Raw genomic sequence first — 14,869 nt, 5'->3', positions numbered from 1 at the left:
TGGCATCTGAAGACTGAAGGAGAGGACTCAGGAGAAACCAGCCATTCTGACACCTCTGTTTCAGATTCCTCAAGATGACAGGAAACACGTCTAATCTGTGGGGTTCTGCCACAGTGAGATCACCTGACTGATGGTGCTAGTCTAGTCTTGTTGGTGGCAGTTGGGCAGACTGAAGGACCTCCACGACCATACAGGACTCGACGTCTGTTAGAACCCATAAATGTTCAGCCTGAGCTGTGAGTTTTCACAACACTCCCAGGGACATGAGATACTCTTTGGGGATTTTCTTCAGTTGGTAGCCGTTCCGTAACTTGGTAAATAAGATTACCTTCCTTACCTTTGCCCATCAAATGATCTGTTCAAGAAAGCCCACAGAAGCATGTGAAGGAAGATCTATTTCATGCTCAATAAACAAAGATTCTCATTAGAAGGAGCTCTTTTGACCAGGTTACCTGAATGCCACCATGACAAGGTCAGTCATATTGCCAGAGGCCACTACCTACTTGGATTTCTGCAAAGGGAAACTGTGTTTCAGGAGAGCAGCATCAGAAATATCTATAGTGCAGTATAAACCTGACTAGGACTGTTGCTTTCTAACTGAACCTTAGGAGGGCAGAATAGAAGCACAAGATACACTGTTACTCAGGGAAAGTGGTTTCTTCATTATGCCTGTGGCATTTGCAGATTTCTGTGACATGTCCTGCTAGTTTGATAATGTTTCTGTTTAGAAGGAAAGGCTTAATTGGCTGGGGCTATTTCCCAAGTTCTGTGATCTTTAGTGTGTGTGTGTGTGTGTGTGTGTGTGTGTGTGTGTGTGTGTGTATGTGTGTGTGTGTCCCCATGTATAAGAGAGAGAAGAAGACAGGACATACATTGTGATAGGTAGACATATATATATAATGGATAAATGATGAGTAAAATGATGACTAGATGGGTGGAAAGACAGATAGATGGATAAGTGATTGAATAGATAAAGGAATGGAATAGTAGATAGTTGAGTAGGTGGGTGGATGGATATATATCCATATAGATAAGATTGGATAGAATGATGGACAGATGGCTGCATCAATGGACACATAGACAGACAAATAGCAAAACAGAGAAATAGTGAGAGATAAGATGATATATATATATATATATATCATTTACATACACACATATATATATATACATGTGATTGATAGATGATTGATAGATCATAGGTAGGTAGATAATGTAGATAGTGTAGCAGTTGATGTCAGTTGTCCAACCTGGTAAATTTGTATATTTACTTCCTGTAAGACGTCTTCCAAGTGATGAACTCAAGACTACAAGTCTTCTGGATTTGTGGGGGATCATGGTTCATGGTTCACAGGAGACATTGTGGCTATGGGGACCTTTGTTTTCTTGAGGAAATGGCCAGGAAGTCAAGGTTGTCTTCATTTTCTAATGAAGCTGCCAACTTTTACATGGAATCTGCTGAGTGGTGTGGGCATGCCCTGAATCTTGACCACTCTGTGACCAGATTCAGCATTTTATTGCCCATGCAGAAGGAAATGGCATTCTTTCAGAACTCCAAATAATGTCTGTGCAATCCTAGGCTGGAGTGTTGTGGAAAAATACTGCTTATTCAGAGTGATAAAAAGCCTCTGTTGGAGGTGACTGATGTAGGTTTTTCCAATTCAGACAGTAGAATCCTAAATAAAAGTGTCAGGTGGAGCCCACCCAGGTCAGATACAAGCCTTCTTCAAACATCTTTATGAGACCGCCAATGGAGACAAAAGGGAAGGGTTGCGCTGCCAGATGGGAAGGACGATGACACTTTTAACCTGCTGGAAACACAGACTTCTCACTCTCTCATGGATAGAGCCACTGGGCAGAGAGACCTTTGCCATGTTCAGAGTCTTCCTAGCCCTGGTGACTGGGCTGGGTCCTGCAGTGTTCAGTCTCCCTGTATACTCTGGTCTGTGTGCTGTGCCCAACACGGGTGGCGCAGCTGGCTGGTCCTTACTGACTGTGTTTTGAATATGTTTTCCATGGTTTGAATCACACAACTAGGACCATTTCTGTAACAAGCCAGACACACCCAGCTGCCTAGACTGACCATGAAACATCCATGATGTAATGTGTCAGGTTTTCTCCCAATTAGGGTGCAAGTAACCTGTGAATCACACCAATAAGTAGGTGCAGAGACCCCAGGGCTTAAGTACCTCATTCTCGCCTATACCCCTTCTTCCTATCTCTGCAGCCCTGGTCACATACAGCCTGATACTGTTTAAAATTTAACTTACAATAAGAAGTTGAACTGTACAACTGGGGGCCAGGGAAGGAAGTGATTTGTCTTCCAGTTTTAAGAAAAGGAAGCCCAGAACTGTGTTACCATTACAAACCTTCATTGCCTTTATGGTGGTTAGAGACGGTCCTCAATGTCACTCTTACCTAGACTTCTGTTGTATGGTAGTTTTATATGGGAAGATGCAAACAAACATCTTTTCAGCCCAGAACAGCAAAGACAGATAAAAAACAAAAACAAAAACAAAAAACAAAAACCATGTTTCACTCAAGTCTAGCCTTGTCAACTAGTGTGTTTACTGGGTTTGCTTTACAGAGGCCTGAGTGAAGAGTGGCAAACAGAATTAGGGGTGACTTGAAGGCAGAGGCATCATCAAAAAGCCCCACTCAGCATAAGCAACAACTCAGGAAAACCATATCCCTAGCAGACAGCTCTGTGGAAAAGCCTTCCTGCTCTAGAAACTGCCTACTGCCTTTGTAGCTCTGGGAGGGGCCTGGGGAATTTTGAGCTTTCTGTGAGCCTCCTTCCACCTTCTTGGAGGGGATTGTTCAGTTTGGATGGATTAGCTGCTCAGCACCCCACTCTACATTGGTCTGTCTGTGACATTGGGGGCTAGGAAAATAAATTTTTTTTTATTTCTGTATTTTAAAAAAGGAAAGCCAAGAACCAAGGTAGTTAAGAACCTCCTCCAGGGTCACAGCCACTGAAGCGATCCCCGAAACTGACTCTAGCCGGGCTCGACACCTCAAGAGTTTCTGGGGGTGGAGGCTGACAGGTAGGAAGAGCCAGCGCCTCACCCTGAAGAGGCTAAGGGCACTGTGGGAACACGATGCATGTGTTTTGTTTATTCCCTGGCCAGATGAGAGTGGCAGCCGGTGTCTAGTATAGGGTAGGGTTGAGAAGCCTGCACACCATTCCCCATTGTCAGCGGGGAATGCATGGACTACTTTCTCCTCACTCAGGCCTTCTCTGTTGTATCCTTACCCTCTTCCAGGTCCAAGGCCCCAGGGTCAGTGATACGTGGTTACACCCATGCCTTCCTGATTCATTCTGGGTAACTGTGTCTGGATGCCTGCATCCTGTTCTTTCCACCTCTTCTCTGAGCCTCATCCCTTTGAGAATCAATGCTTTCTGTGCCATTCTCCTGTGGCCACATCTCTGTCTTCACATCTTCCATCCTCTTTGAACCAGACAGCTCTGGTTGGCCCCACGGTGGCTTTGACTACACACTTCCCATCCACACTTCCTTACAGACCTGTTGTGAATCCATGATAGAGGAGGAGGTGGTGAGAACAGGGACCCACTGGCCAATAGAAATTACTTACTGCTGGGCGTGCTGGGTGTCTTAGACCTCAGGCTAGAGGTGTGTGCTTGCTTGACAGAGTTGTTCACAACCAGCAGCTGCTAATTGGACACCCATTTGGTGTCAGGCCCTAGGAGACCTTCTGGAACAAGGCAAGCAGAGCCCCTTCCTTCCCAGGCTCACACCCTGGAAAGGGAAGTTACAGTGAGGACAAACCAGGGATGGAAAGAGTTAGAGTAATGGAGGTAATGGATAGTAAAGGCTACAGTGAATTACAATGCAGGCCTGTGTGTGTGTGTGTGTGTGTGTGTGTGTGTGTGTACATGCACATGTATAGTGTATTTTCAATGAATATCATATACACACAAAACAAACCCTAGGGGCTTTGGCCTTCCAGTCTACAATGCTGAGAGCTTCTGTGATATCAACAGCAAAAACCAAACCAAACCAAACCAAAACAGAGTGTGCCCTGAGCTCTGCTCTGGGGTGAAGGAGAAGGGAGGCTTTCTTCAGAGTCACCCTGCATCTGAGCTGCCATTGTCAATAGGGACCCTGGAAGGAGACCTTGGGAGGTTCCAAAGATGGAAGAGGTTCTAGAGATGGGAGCCCAGATGTGGCACTCCACAACTTCTATGGCCACTCTTTGCTCTTGTTGATTGGATGCTCAGAACTGTCCTGTCCTGCTGCCAGGACCCCCTGGAACCATTGCAAGCCTTCACCAGTACCAACTCTTTGCCATCAGATCTGATGAGCTGTCTGTCCTCCTAATCTCCTTTCTGCAACTCTGGTCCCTGGCCCCCTTGGAACATGGAGCTCATTGCTTCTCCTGTGACAGTGCAGACTTTCCCTGAAGGAAGGCAAGGCTCTGAAGTGAACAGAAAGTGACAAGTCCTTAAATATCAGAAGTTGCTTTGCAAAGCATTGTAATACTTCTCAGATGTGGGTGGGATCAATGGATCACTTTTGGTGGAAGATATTAGTTTAAGATGTAATTGTAAAATTGATTTTTATGGCCTGTCCTTACTACTGCATCTTGAATCCCCTAAATATACACAATTTTCTGCATCTTCATTTATCATTTGTCAAAACAAAATTATTGTTTTTTCCCATTATTACAAAAGGGAGAAGATGGATCAGGCCCTTCAAAAACTGTGGGCTGCAGCAACATTTTTTAATCTGAAAAAAAAAAATCCCTCTCCTGACCTCCCCTGAATTGCAGCTAATTTCCCCTATCACCATCACTTTACAGTGGATGCAGGGTCTCCTTTGGGAGGGAAAGATCAGAAGTACAAAACTCTTGTGACAAATGACTACTCATAGAGCTACAGAGCCAGATAGTATCGATGTCAGCCCAGAGCTAGGGCCACTGCATATCTGTCATTCTTGCCTTTCAGTTCAATTTCATATTTCCCAGCATCTACTTGGGTTGCAGGCAACTCCTGTCATTTCCTGTGGCCCTGCCTACTGTATTCACTGCCATGTGGATCAATAGGCCAAGGACTACTTGACCTGGAGGGGTGCAGCTGAAGAATTCCACCATTCTCTGTCTGTTAGACCCCCATGGATCCTGAAGGAAATCCCTCAGCATTCCTTGCACAATGCACTCTATGGCTCAGCTTCTGCAGTCATGGCAGTGAGTTAGAAAGAAAAGTTAATTGATTTAGGTCACAAACCTGCTACACTAACAAGGCTCACAAGGCCAGAGGCGGATCACTTGCCCCAGATGGAAGAGTGCTGGGGGTGCTCCGGGCAGAACCTGTTTAATCTCTAAGAAAACTGAGAGGAGCCTGCTGAAGGATCTGAAATGGAAATGTTATGCAAGGAAATTCTGAAATAAGTGCAGATTTTCCCGAATGTCTGCCATCTATCATCTACCTGCCACCTGCCATCTATATCTGTGGGTCTGTTTATCATCTACCTGTCTGTCTATCTACCACCTACCATCTATATCTGTATGTCTGTTTATTATCTATCTATCTATCTATCTATCTATCTATCTATCTATCTATATCTTCTATCATTATCTATTTATCTATCAATTTACCTATCATCATCTATTTTCCATCTACTTAATTTAGTTGTCATCTTTCTATTAATAATCTATCTTATCTATTTTCTATCTATTATTATCTACTATTTATATTATTTATCATTTCTATCATCTCCTCCCTTCCCCACTCTGTTTTATCTAGCTGGCCTCTCTGCTCATTATTCAAGCCCAGGGTGACAGTGAGGCTTTTGCACAGGTCCTGGGAAGGTGGGAGCTGCTGCTGGCTTCAGCCCTGGCTTGTATTAACCTTAGTTCCTTTCGACTGCCTCCTCTGTAGACAGGAGCTTGGGTCTCAACTCAACTTCCTTCTAAAAGGCCTCTCCCTAATCTTAACAAATGAGCAGGCTTGCCCTTAAAGAACCTTCCTTTCAACTACATAAGAAGTCACCTTGAGTCTGGGCTGGGACCCTAGGGTCTGCATTCAAAAACAACAAAGAAGTGGTTCTTTTGATGAGTCCAGCCTTCACTGGGTTGGAGGATATAAAAAGATGTCTCCTCTCCTTTCTCTGGCAGGAGGATTTTGCTTACTTTTTTAATTACCTTTGGTCACTGCTCAGGAAGTGCCCAGCACAAAGGCACAATCATGTCAAGTCATCACTTGTTGCTGGCTTGTGTCTGTTCTCAGCAACCATGTCCTTGTAAGCTAGCTGACTTCTCTGCCTTAGTAAACACACTGCCCAGCCTGCCTTGCAGAATCACAATGCATAATTTGTGGTAGTGCAGTCTTATGGCGATGGTCAATAGTATGATTTGGCAATTAAAATGACCACTACTGGAACCTAGAAAGCAATGAGCAAATCTCATTAGCGACACAAGTATCCAAAATGTCACCCTGTCAGCTTTGAACACGGTGACCATCAGCTAGCATTACAGAAAGTGTCAAAACTGAGTCAATGACTTTTACCATTTTGCTTGTGGGTGGGTTTCAGAAAGCTGGAGAATTGCAGATTCTGAATGTCTGGAACTTTCCACCTTGTGCCCCTGGATTTTGCTTTGCAAACAGGGCCTTGTCTTGGGTGTGTGTGTGTGTGAATGAATACCTGAGCACATGGGATGGTGGGCCACACTGGCTCATGTATCTAGACTCCTGCCTGCTCTTCTATTTTCAGCTAGGTGGTCACCTTATATGTCTTTTTGTTTGTTTGTTTGTTTGTTTTTTGATACAGATGGGCAGAAGAAAGTCCAAGAAGAATTCGACATTGACATGGATGCACCAGAGACAGAGCGTGCGGCTGTGGCCATTCAGTCTCAGTTCAGAAAATTCCAGAAGAAGAAGGCCGGATCACAGTCCTAGTGGGGAAGCTGCTCCCTAATCCACCCGAAGACACCAAGTCCAACCACCATCTATCAAGAGACGAAGAGAACAATACCCTAGAGAGAAGTCATCCACACAGTACACACCCTCCTGAAAACCTGACATGCATGTACAGAAACCCATAGTATTTATGCCCCTATAGAAAGGTGTACACAATGGAATTGTGGGTAGCTTAATCTGATTATCTCCATAACAATTCCTCTGCAACTATTTTCCTTGATGTTGTAATAAAAAGGAGGTAAGATGAGCGATTCAAGTGTCTGCCTTCATTTCTCCCATTAGAGGAGGCTAGGGAAGTGTTCTTGAGGTTGAAGGTGACTGGAAGCCAGGTGCCCCTTGCATTCTTCTTAAAGCTTAGAGGTGTAACAAAGTGATTTGTTAGGGTGGAGCTATTCATTCTCAACCTAGCAGTACCTGCCATCACATTTATAGAGTGCTAGCTGCCAACAGGTGGTAGCTGTATTTTCTTAGGATGGGAGTGCAGTCTGTACCGGATTCAGAATATATAACTCATCCATGAGAACACAAGGCATGAAGGGTCGTGCATCTGTGGTTAGAATGTCACACAGGTGTACACAGCAAGTACCTTTCAGATCTGCAAAGGGTTGCCCCGCCCCACAAGGGACATCTTTACACCTGTGTAGTTCCAAGCAGCAAGCAAATGCTCCAGTCTCCTCGGTGCTCATGGTGGTTTGTTACTGGTTATAAGCTTGTTCATAAAAATATGTGGTATGGAGAAGATGCCTGGCTTTTCTCCAGGGTGAACCTTGCAGGCACACACATGGCTTCATATACCTCAAAGAGCGCCTATGGGTAGCAAAAACATTAATTTCCTGGGAAGCGTGGCTCTACAGCATCAGGAGTCAAATGTAGGTTGGTGGGTTGTGACTGTGAGCTGACCTTGGCCAGCAAGCACCAGGAGCACCTAACACCTGTGTTACTTATGGCTGTTCTTTTGAGCATCACTGTGAGAGAACCTGAAGCAGAAGTGACATTTCTCCCAGCACCCGAGAATGCTCTGTTTTCTAGGAAGTCACCATGGATGCTGTGGACTTGGCTGTGTGGCTCTGAGTGGGTCATAAGCACTTGTGAGAGGAGAGGGGCAGAGTGTCTGAGTGTTCACATATGTGCTGGCATATGGATGAAATGGTGTGGGAGTGAGGTAACAGCTGGAGATGGAGGGGACATTGTTCTGTCACAAAGCTCTTCTGCTGGTGTTAAGAGCACAGGCTGAGAAAGACTGTAACCCATGGGGGATGCCCCGTCACAAAAAAACCTATCTAGAATGTGCTTGCTGTTTAGTGTAAGGACATCCTTCCTGCTAGGCCTTCCTACGGCTGCTGGGGTGGGGGTGGGAGGCTATGCTTGAACTCTCCTGATGGTTTCAGGTAGTGAACACTATAAACAAGCTCATTTCTGCAATGGCAACCAATGAAGGCTAGGCGGGACACCTAATGGGCTGGTCCCCATTGCAAAGAAGACAGTAAGTTGAAAGTGCACCCCAGAAAGAGCAGCAGAGGTAGCAGGAGCAGGCACGGTAATAAATGTCACAGAAATTAGATGGCTTAAGATGTTATTCTCAGCTGGGCGTTGGTGGCACATGCCTTTAATCCCAGCACTCGGGAGGCAGAGGCAGGTGGATCTCTGTGAGTTCGAGACCAGCCTGGTCTACAAGAGCTAGTTCCAGGACAGCCTCCAAAGCCATAGAGAAACCCTGTCTCAAAAAAACTAAAACGAGAAAAAAAAAAAAAGATGTCATTCTCAGGGCTCCCTAAGACTGTTACCGTAAAGAAAGCTGGGACCCCAATCTCGCACATGTAATTACCTCAGTCATCTGTACCTGCGTGTCCAGTGCCACCACTTCTCCCATCCTGTGACCTTTTTTATCTAAAGGAAGTGTATCCTATTCTTATAGCTTATGGTCTGGCCCTGACAGCTGGAGGCCACTCTGGTCTTAAGGAAGCTATTGCCTCCTGGGGACTCTGTGTAAAGAACATATGCTAATGTAGTGTCTCTTCTGATGACCCCAAGAGTCTGGGAATTCTCTCTCAGCCTGGTGGGGAAACAAAGGAACTGTGAAGTTTGGAGGGGTCACTCAGACACTCCTGTGTGTTTTTCCATTGCAGCCATAGGACAAGGGTGCCCTGGGGATGCATTTAGCTTTACACTTCCTAGGAAGATTTACATGGATCACAGCTTCAGTTGGTGGGCTGGTGGTGAGACATTGGTTTCCCACCAAAAGCATGGGTTGGGTGTGTGGAGAATGAGGTCTAGGTCTCGAAGAGCAGAGGAAGAAGCTTGTGTTCCCAGGCCAAGGAGGATTTCTCCTTGTGGGATACAGTATTTATCTTGAAAGAAAGAAAGAAGCCCCTTCAGGGTATGCCACAAGGTGTCTGCAGCTTGGGGCAACAAGTGCTGATTCAGTTATGATCCATCCACTGAGCTATTATGAGCAAGCACTTGGTGTTGTGGCTGCAAGGCAAGGCAGGGTGCTTGCAGGCAGGCTGGTGGGAGAGGGAAGAGAATGCTAGATGTGGAGGATAGAGACAGGTAGAGCGGGGAACAGCGGCAGCAAAGCAGTGACCGGGAGACCCACATGCACCTTCCCTGGGGATGCGGCCCCATTGCAATGCTGGCAGCTGGCACAGAGGAGCTAGGCAAGAAGATTCTCTGCTCTAGGACTAGTGGGCATGGCAACACACCAGAAAAGTGGGCGTGGTATCACACCAGAACATCAGGTAGGACCCCAAGCATCCAAGTATTGAAAGTAGGCCCATTGTTAATTTTTAAGTCGGCCAGGCCTCCATAGAGAACTTAACCTGCCATAAGAAGGTCGTTCCTTGACATCAATATGCTGATAAAAATCTTGCTTTGTAGTTGTCTTAGGGTTTCTGCTCCTGTGAAGAGACACCATGACCATGGCAACTCTTTTATTTTTGGTTGTGAGCCTAGCCTTTAACAGCTGAGCCATCCTTCCAGCCCAACCGTGGCAACTCTTGTAAAGGGAAACATTTAATTTGGGCAGGCTTATAAGTTCAGAGGTTTAATCCTTTGTCATCATGTCGGGGAAACATGGCAGGATGTAGGCAGACATGGTACTGGAGAAGGAGCTGAGAGTCCTATATCTATAGTGACAAGCAAGTGGGAAAAGAGAGAGACACACTGGGCCTGGCTTGAGTATTTGAAACCTCAAAGCCCCACCCCCCAGTGAAACACTTCATCCAACAAGGCCACACCTACTTGAGTAAGACCACATCTCCTAAAAGTGCCATTTCCCATGAGCCTGAGGAACTATTTTCATTCAAAACACCACAGTGGTGTGACTGGAAAATAGTTAAGAATTTAAAATGAGATGGGTAAAATATACATGTGTCTACTGGCAAAGCCATGCCGTCCTTATCAATGTTTTGCTCTGGCTCAACTCAAACCATGGATCTCTTCTGTTTATGGCCACATCCATTTGTACCAATAGATCCTGACCCAAGGTAAGATTAACCAATCAGGTTCTTTCTCCTGAAAATTCGGGCTGGACTTGAGCCACTTAAATACACGGTGTTGATTTAAGACTCAAAGAGGTAGTGTAACAAGTTAAAAAAATTCAAGTTTTTAAAAAAATTATTATTGCTAATGAAATTCTTATTTGCAAGAATCTGTAAGGGGCCATTTGGAAGGAGGTACAGTAGCGCACAGGGCCAGAGTCAAGATTCAGGATACACAAACCTATGAGGGATAGAGGGGCAGCCCAGGCTGAGTTAGTCATTTGATTGCTATGAACAGGAACCCACTCACAGTAGCTAAAAAAAGAGAGAAACTCCAAAAATAGAACATTCAAGACATCCAAGAAAAAAAAAAAAAGAACACCATAGGCAGGCAGAATTTCATGAGATTTATAAATAACCTGGGCACAGTGGGAAAGAAGTGACACCTTCGACATCATCATCTTTGCAACATTTTACAACTTTCAGTAAAGTTTTACAGTTTTCTTTAAATATGTCTTGAATTTTTCTTTTTGTTCTATTTGTAAATGTTGCCCAGTCTTTGTTGTCCTTCTACTTGGGGACTTTATTATAAAGTATTCTGCAGCTGCCTTTTCAGCTGTCTGAGAGAATGACTGATTTCTGAATATCTTGCCCTGTTGAGTATTGAGTGAGCTGTGTGGTGTGATGACTTTCACTAACTTCCTGTGGCTTTGCAGGGAGACAGTCCTATCAGCTGCCAGCAATAACGCTGTCTCTTCTTTCATATGACTTCAACTCCTTTGTTTTTCCTCTCTTCTCTTCATTGTAATCCATCTCCCCGTGTTGCAGTAGGCTTGTCATCATTTCAGGTCCCCTGAGGGTGGTGGTGGTGTCAAGGGCTTGTACCTTTGAGGCTGAGTGGTTTTGACTTGGATACACATATTTTTAAAGTCTTTGAACCTCTTCAGTATTACTGTATGTACGCATTTTATCAAAGAGTCACCTAGATAAACTAGCATGACCATAACAAAAGACTGGAGAGGGAGGCAGGGCTTAGGGTCAGATGTGAGGAGACGATTCGTTCTAGTGTTGGGTTTAGGAGACTGCAACCTATTTGATGGATGACCAGGGCACAGATGACCAGCTAGGGACACTGTGACAAATGTCATGAATTTTTTTTTCCTGACTTAAACTGTTGACATTAATCTTTGCACTTCTGGAAGTCCCAGGTCAAGATGTTGGTAGACTTGGTTCCTAGCTATCATTTAGCTACTTATTGCAACTTATTTCACTGAAGAGAAAGACAGAGAGATAAAGGGAGGAAAAAGGAGAGAGAGAGACAGAGAGGGACACAAACACAGAGAGACAGAGAAGATAGTATCCTTTCTTCTTTGTTTTTGTAACCTGAGCTAATACTCACCACCCTTTTGTTTCAACTTCTCAAGGACTGAGTGGGCGTGCCATTGTGCCTGACCCCTTTGGTATTCTTGTGAGACACTAATTTCATCACAGGAGTCCTAGCTTCACAACATTGTCTAAACTTAGTTGTGTGCCGAATTCCCTAGCTCCTAATGTCCTAATATTGGGGGTCAGGGATTCACCATATCAGTTTAGGGCTGGGAGCACAAGGCTGGCCTGTGCCATCTGGCTCAATTTAGGGCTCCATGTTACATAAAGGGATCAGACCAGAGAGTGGTTGTTCTTTGTTTACTGCTCAGTTGATTCTCCACAGGCTTTGGCCCTATGCTCACTGACTACCTCTGTCCACTTTTGGTTGTTGGCACTGCTCTGGTTTCCTTACAGTTGTGATAAGCTCCTCTCCTTACTGTGGCACCACCCTTTAGAGGGTCTTTGTTCTTTTGTTAAAAGGAGCATAATTGAATAAGAATTGGGAGAAAGTAGCCTGCTCTGGTGTGTGTAACCTTTCCAGGAGTGAGAGGTCTGCAGAGCTGGATAATGATGGGTTGGGCAGGAGACACACACACACACACACACACACACACACACACACACAAACACACACACATAAACACACACATAACACATAGACACATACATGCACAACACACATACACGCACAACACACATACACACACATACACATACACACATACACACATACACATACACACACACATACAACACAACACACACACACATACACACACATACACATACACACATACACACATACACATACACACACACATACAACACAACACACACACACATACACACACATACACATACACACATACACACATACACATACACACACATACACACACATACAACAACACACACACATACACACACACAACACATACACACATACACGCACAACACACATACACACACACACACATACACACACACACAACACACACACACAACATACACACACACAACACACACACACACACACACACACACGCATGCACGCACACACACATACACACACACACACAACACACACACATACAACACACACACACACATACAACACACACACACATACAACACAACATACACACACACACACACATACAACACAACACACACACACACACACACACACACACACACACACACACACACACCCCTGTACCACCAGAGGCAGGGCCCTGTGATGTTCTTTAGGTAACACTAAGGACTGTTAAAGCTATTCACTCTTTTCTCTCTGAACTGTAAAGGCAATTTGAATATGAGGATCTGTGGCCTCAAAGCTGCCGTGCTCATTATTTCAACGCTGCAGGTCTTCAGCATCCAAGACTTTAAAGGGCTAGGAAGCACTTCTCTGTGAGTGCTTCTAAGGCTTTCATTTGGGACCTTCATGTGGGCTTTAACTACATGATCACTTCCCCAGACTGCCTGAGATCTGACGACCCAGAGCAGTTACTGTGGATAAGTTCTTGTTCAAGGCCAGGCTCTACTTCTGCCTTGCCAGATGAATTCCTGCCATGAGGCACCGAGAGATACCCAGGAAGTCACAGCTTCTGTTGACAAAGGAGGAGCCTACACTGCCTACTGTGTTCTCACGTGAGCTTTAACCTCACTGCAAGTATCGTCTTGGTGCCCTGCTCCGTGGTGTAGCCCTGGTGGCTATCTCCAGGTTTTCTAACCCCATCATTGTGTTTGGAACCAGTGGAAGACTGGTCAGAAGTAGAGCCTGAGGCTGACTTACATTATTAACTGGTGCAGAGGACTCTATGAAGGTAGTGTGGGAGAGGGGTCAACCTCTGGTTTCACGGTGCCATGCCCACTTTTCTCCTAGCAATTCTCATTTGGCACCTAGCACGAGTCTGGCTGTACCACCCTTTCCATGTGGTCCTGCCCGACAGCCTCAGTCTCTCATTGGCTATACCATGAGCTCGGGATGGAGCCAGTATCTTTCTTATGACTTTCAAAGACCCGTTAGGGGCCACTACCTTTACTGTTTGGATGGTCTCTTTGCTCTTTCCATATAATCTCCCCTGTCCCTTGTCTAGATGTTAGACTCACAGGCAGGCCCAGCTTTTGCCCCACCCATCTTTGCATCATGGGAATTCCCAGCATTCTCTAGTTCACACTGACTTCTGGAAAAGATAAGTCTCCAGCTCTGGCTGACTGTTCATGGGAGAAGTTCATGATTTGTTTTAAGCAGAGATTGGGCCAACTCTGTTCTCCAAGTGCAAGATTTGTGAGGGGTCGGATCTGCAACAACATATGTTGGCTCTTAGAGCCAGTGGATGGCCTCTCCTGCTTGAAGGGGCAGCTGCAAGATGTACTCTGTCTGCATGCACCTGGGGCAGAAGGAAACAGGGTTCATTCACCCCGTCCCACATATCTGCCCCCCACTCCTCTTGTGCAGACTCCATCCAAGGGGTGCTCCCATTGATGGCATTTATTATAGTACAAGTTCCCAGGCATTGATGTGATACTTTGATTCGTTCTTGTCCCTTCTACTCAGCCACATGAGGTGGGGACATCCATTTTATTGGTTTAGATGCTTTTTAAACACTTGTAGCAAGAACGGATGAAGAAGGCTGGGGATGTAGCTCAACAGTAGGTACTTGGCTGTTGTGCACGAGCTTTGGGTTGTATTTCCAGCACTGCAAACAAGGATGAATGAATGAAGGATGCTCTGTGCTGATACCGTCGCCCCACCATATCTGATGGCAGAGGCATATGATAGGGAAATGTCCTACGCTCTCCTTCAGGAATTAGCCAAGGTAAAACTCGACCCATCAGAGGTCACAGCAGCCTGAATCCTCTTGTCTTTTGTCTAAAGAGGATCAGGCAAAGCCCCTGTGGTGTACATTTTCCTGATATTCATTTTGCAATGGGTAGAAATCAACATTCGGGACAGACAGGCACCAGAGCTCAGGGACATATCAAGGCGTCCCTATGTTTCCCCCCTAGAGACCAAGCATGTCCTGAAGCTGTGGCAACCTCAGCAGGGGTCTACATGCTCCAACCCTGAGCTCCTGCA

At 45.4% G+C, this 14,869-nt stretch overlaps 1 protein-coding gene across 1 annotated transcript in view; it reads left to right on the top strand.

Moving 5' to 3' along the window:
- Positions 1–6,919, top strand: part of Pcp4 (Purkinje cell protein 4) — a 41,030-nt gene extending 34,111 nt beyond the window's left edge. The window contains exon 3 of the mRNA XM_035443442.1: positions 6,792–6,919. Coding sequence (XP_035299333.1) covers positions 6,792–6,919 — 128 coding nt within the window. The remainder of the gene's footprint in view (positions 1–6,791) is intronic.
- Positions 6,920–14,869: the final 7,950 nt, after the last annotated feature.

The sequence above is a fragment of the Cricetulus griseus genome, chromosome 4, assembly GCF_003668045.3.
Source record: "Cricetulus griseus strain 17A/GY chromosome 4, alternate assembly CriGri-PICRH-1.0, whole genome shotgun sequence".
NCBI lineage: Eukaryota > Metazoa > Chordata > Mammalia > Rodentia > Cricetidae > Cricetulus > Cricetulus griseus.
Note: the sequence above shows the minus strand (reverse complement) of the source record. Positions and strands in the feature narration are given on the sequence as shown.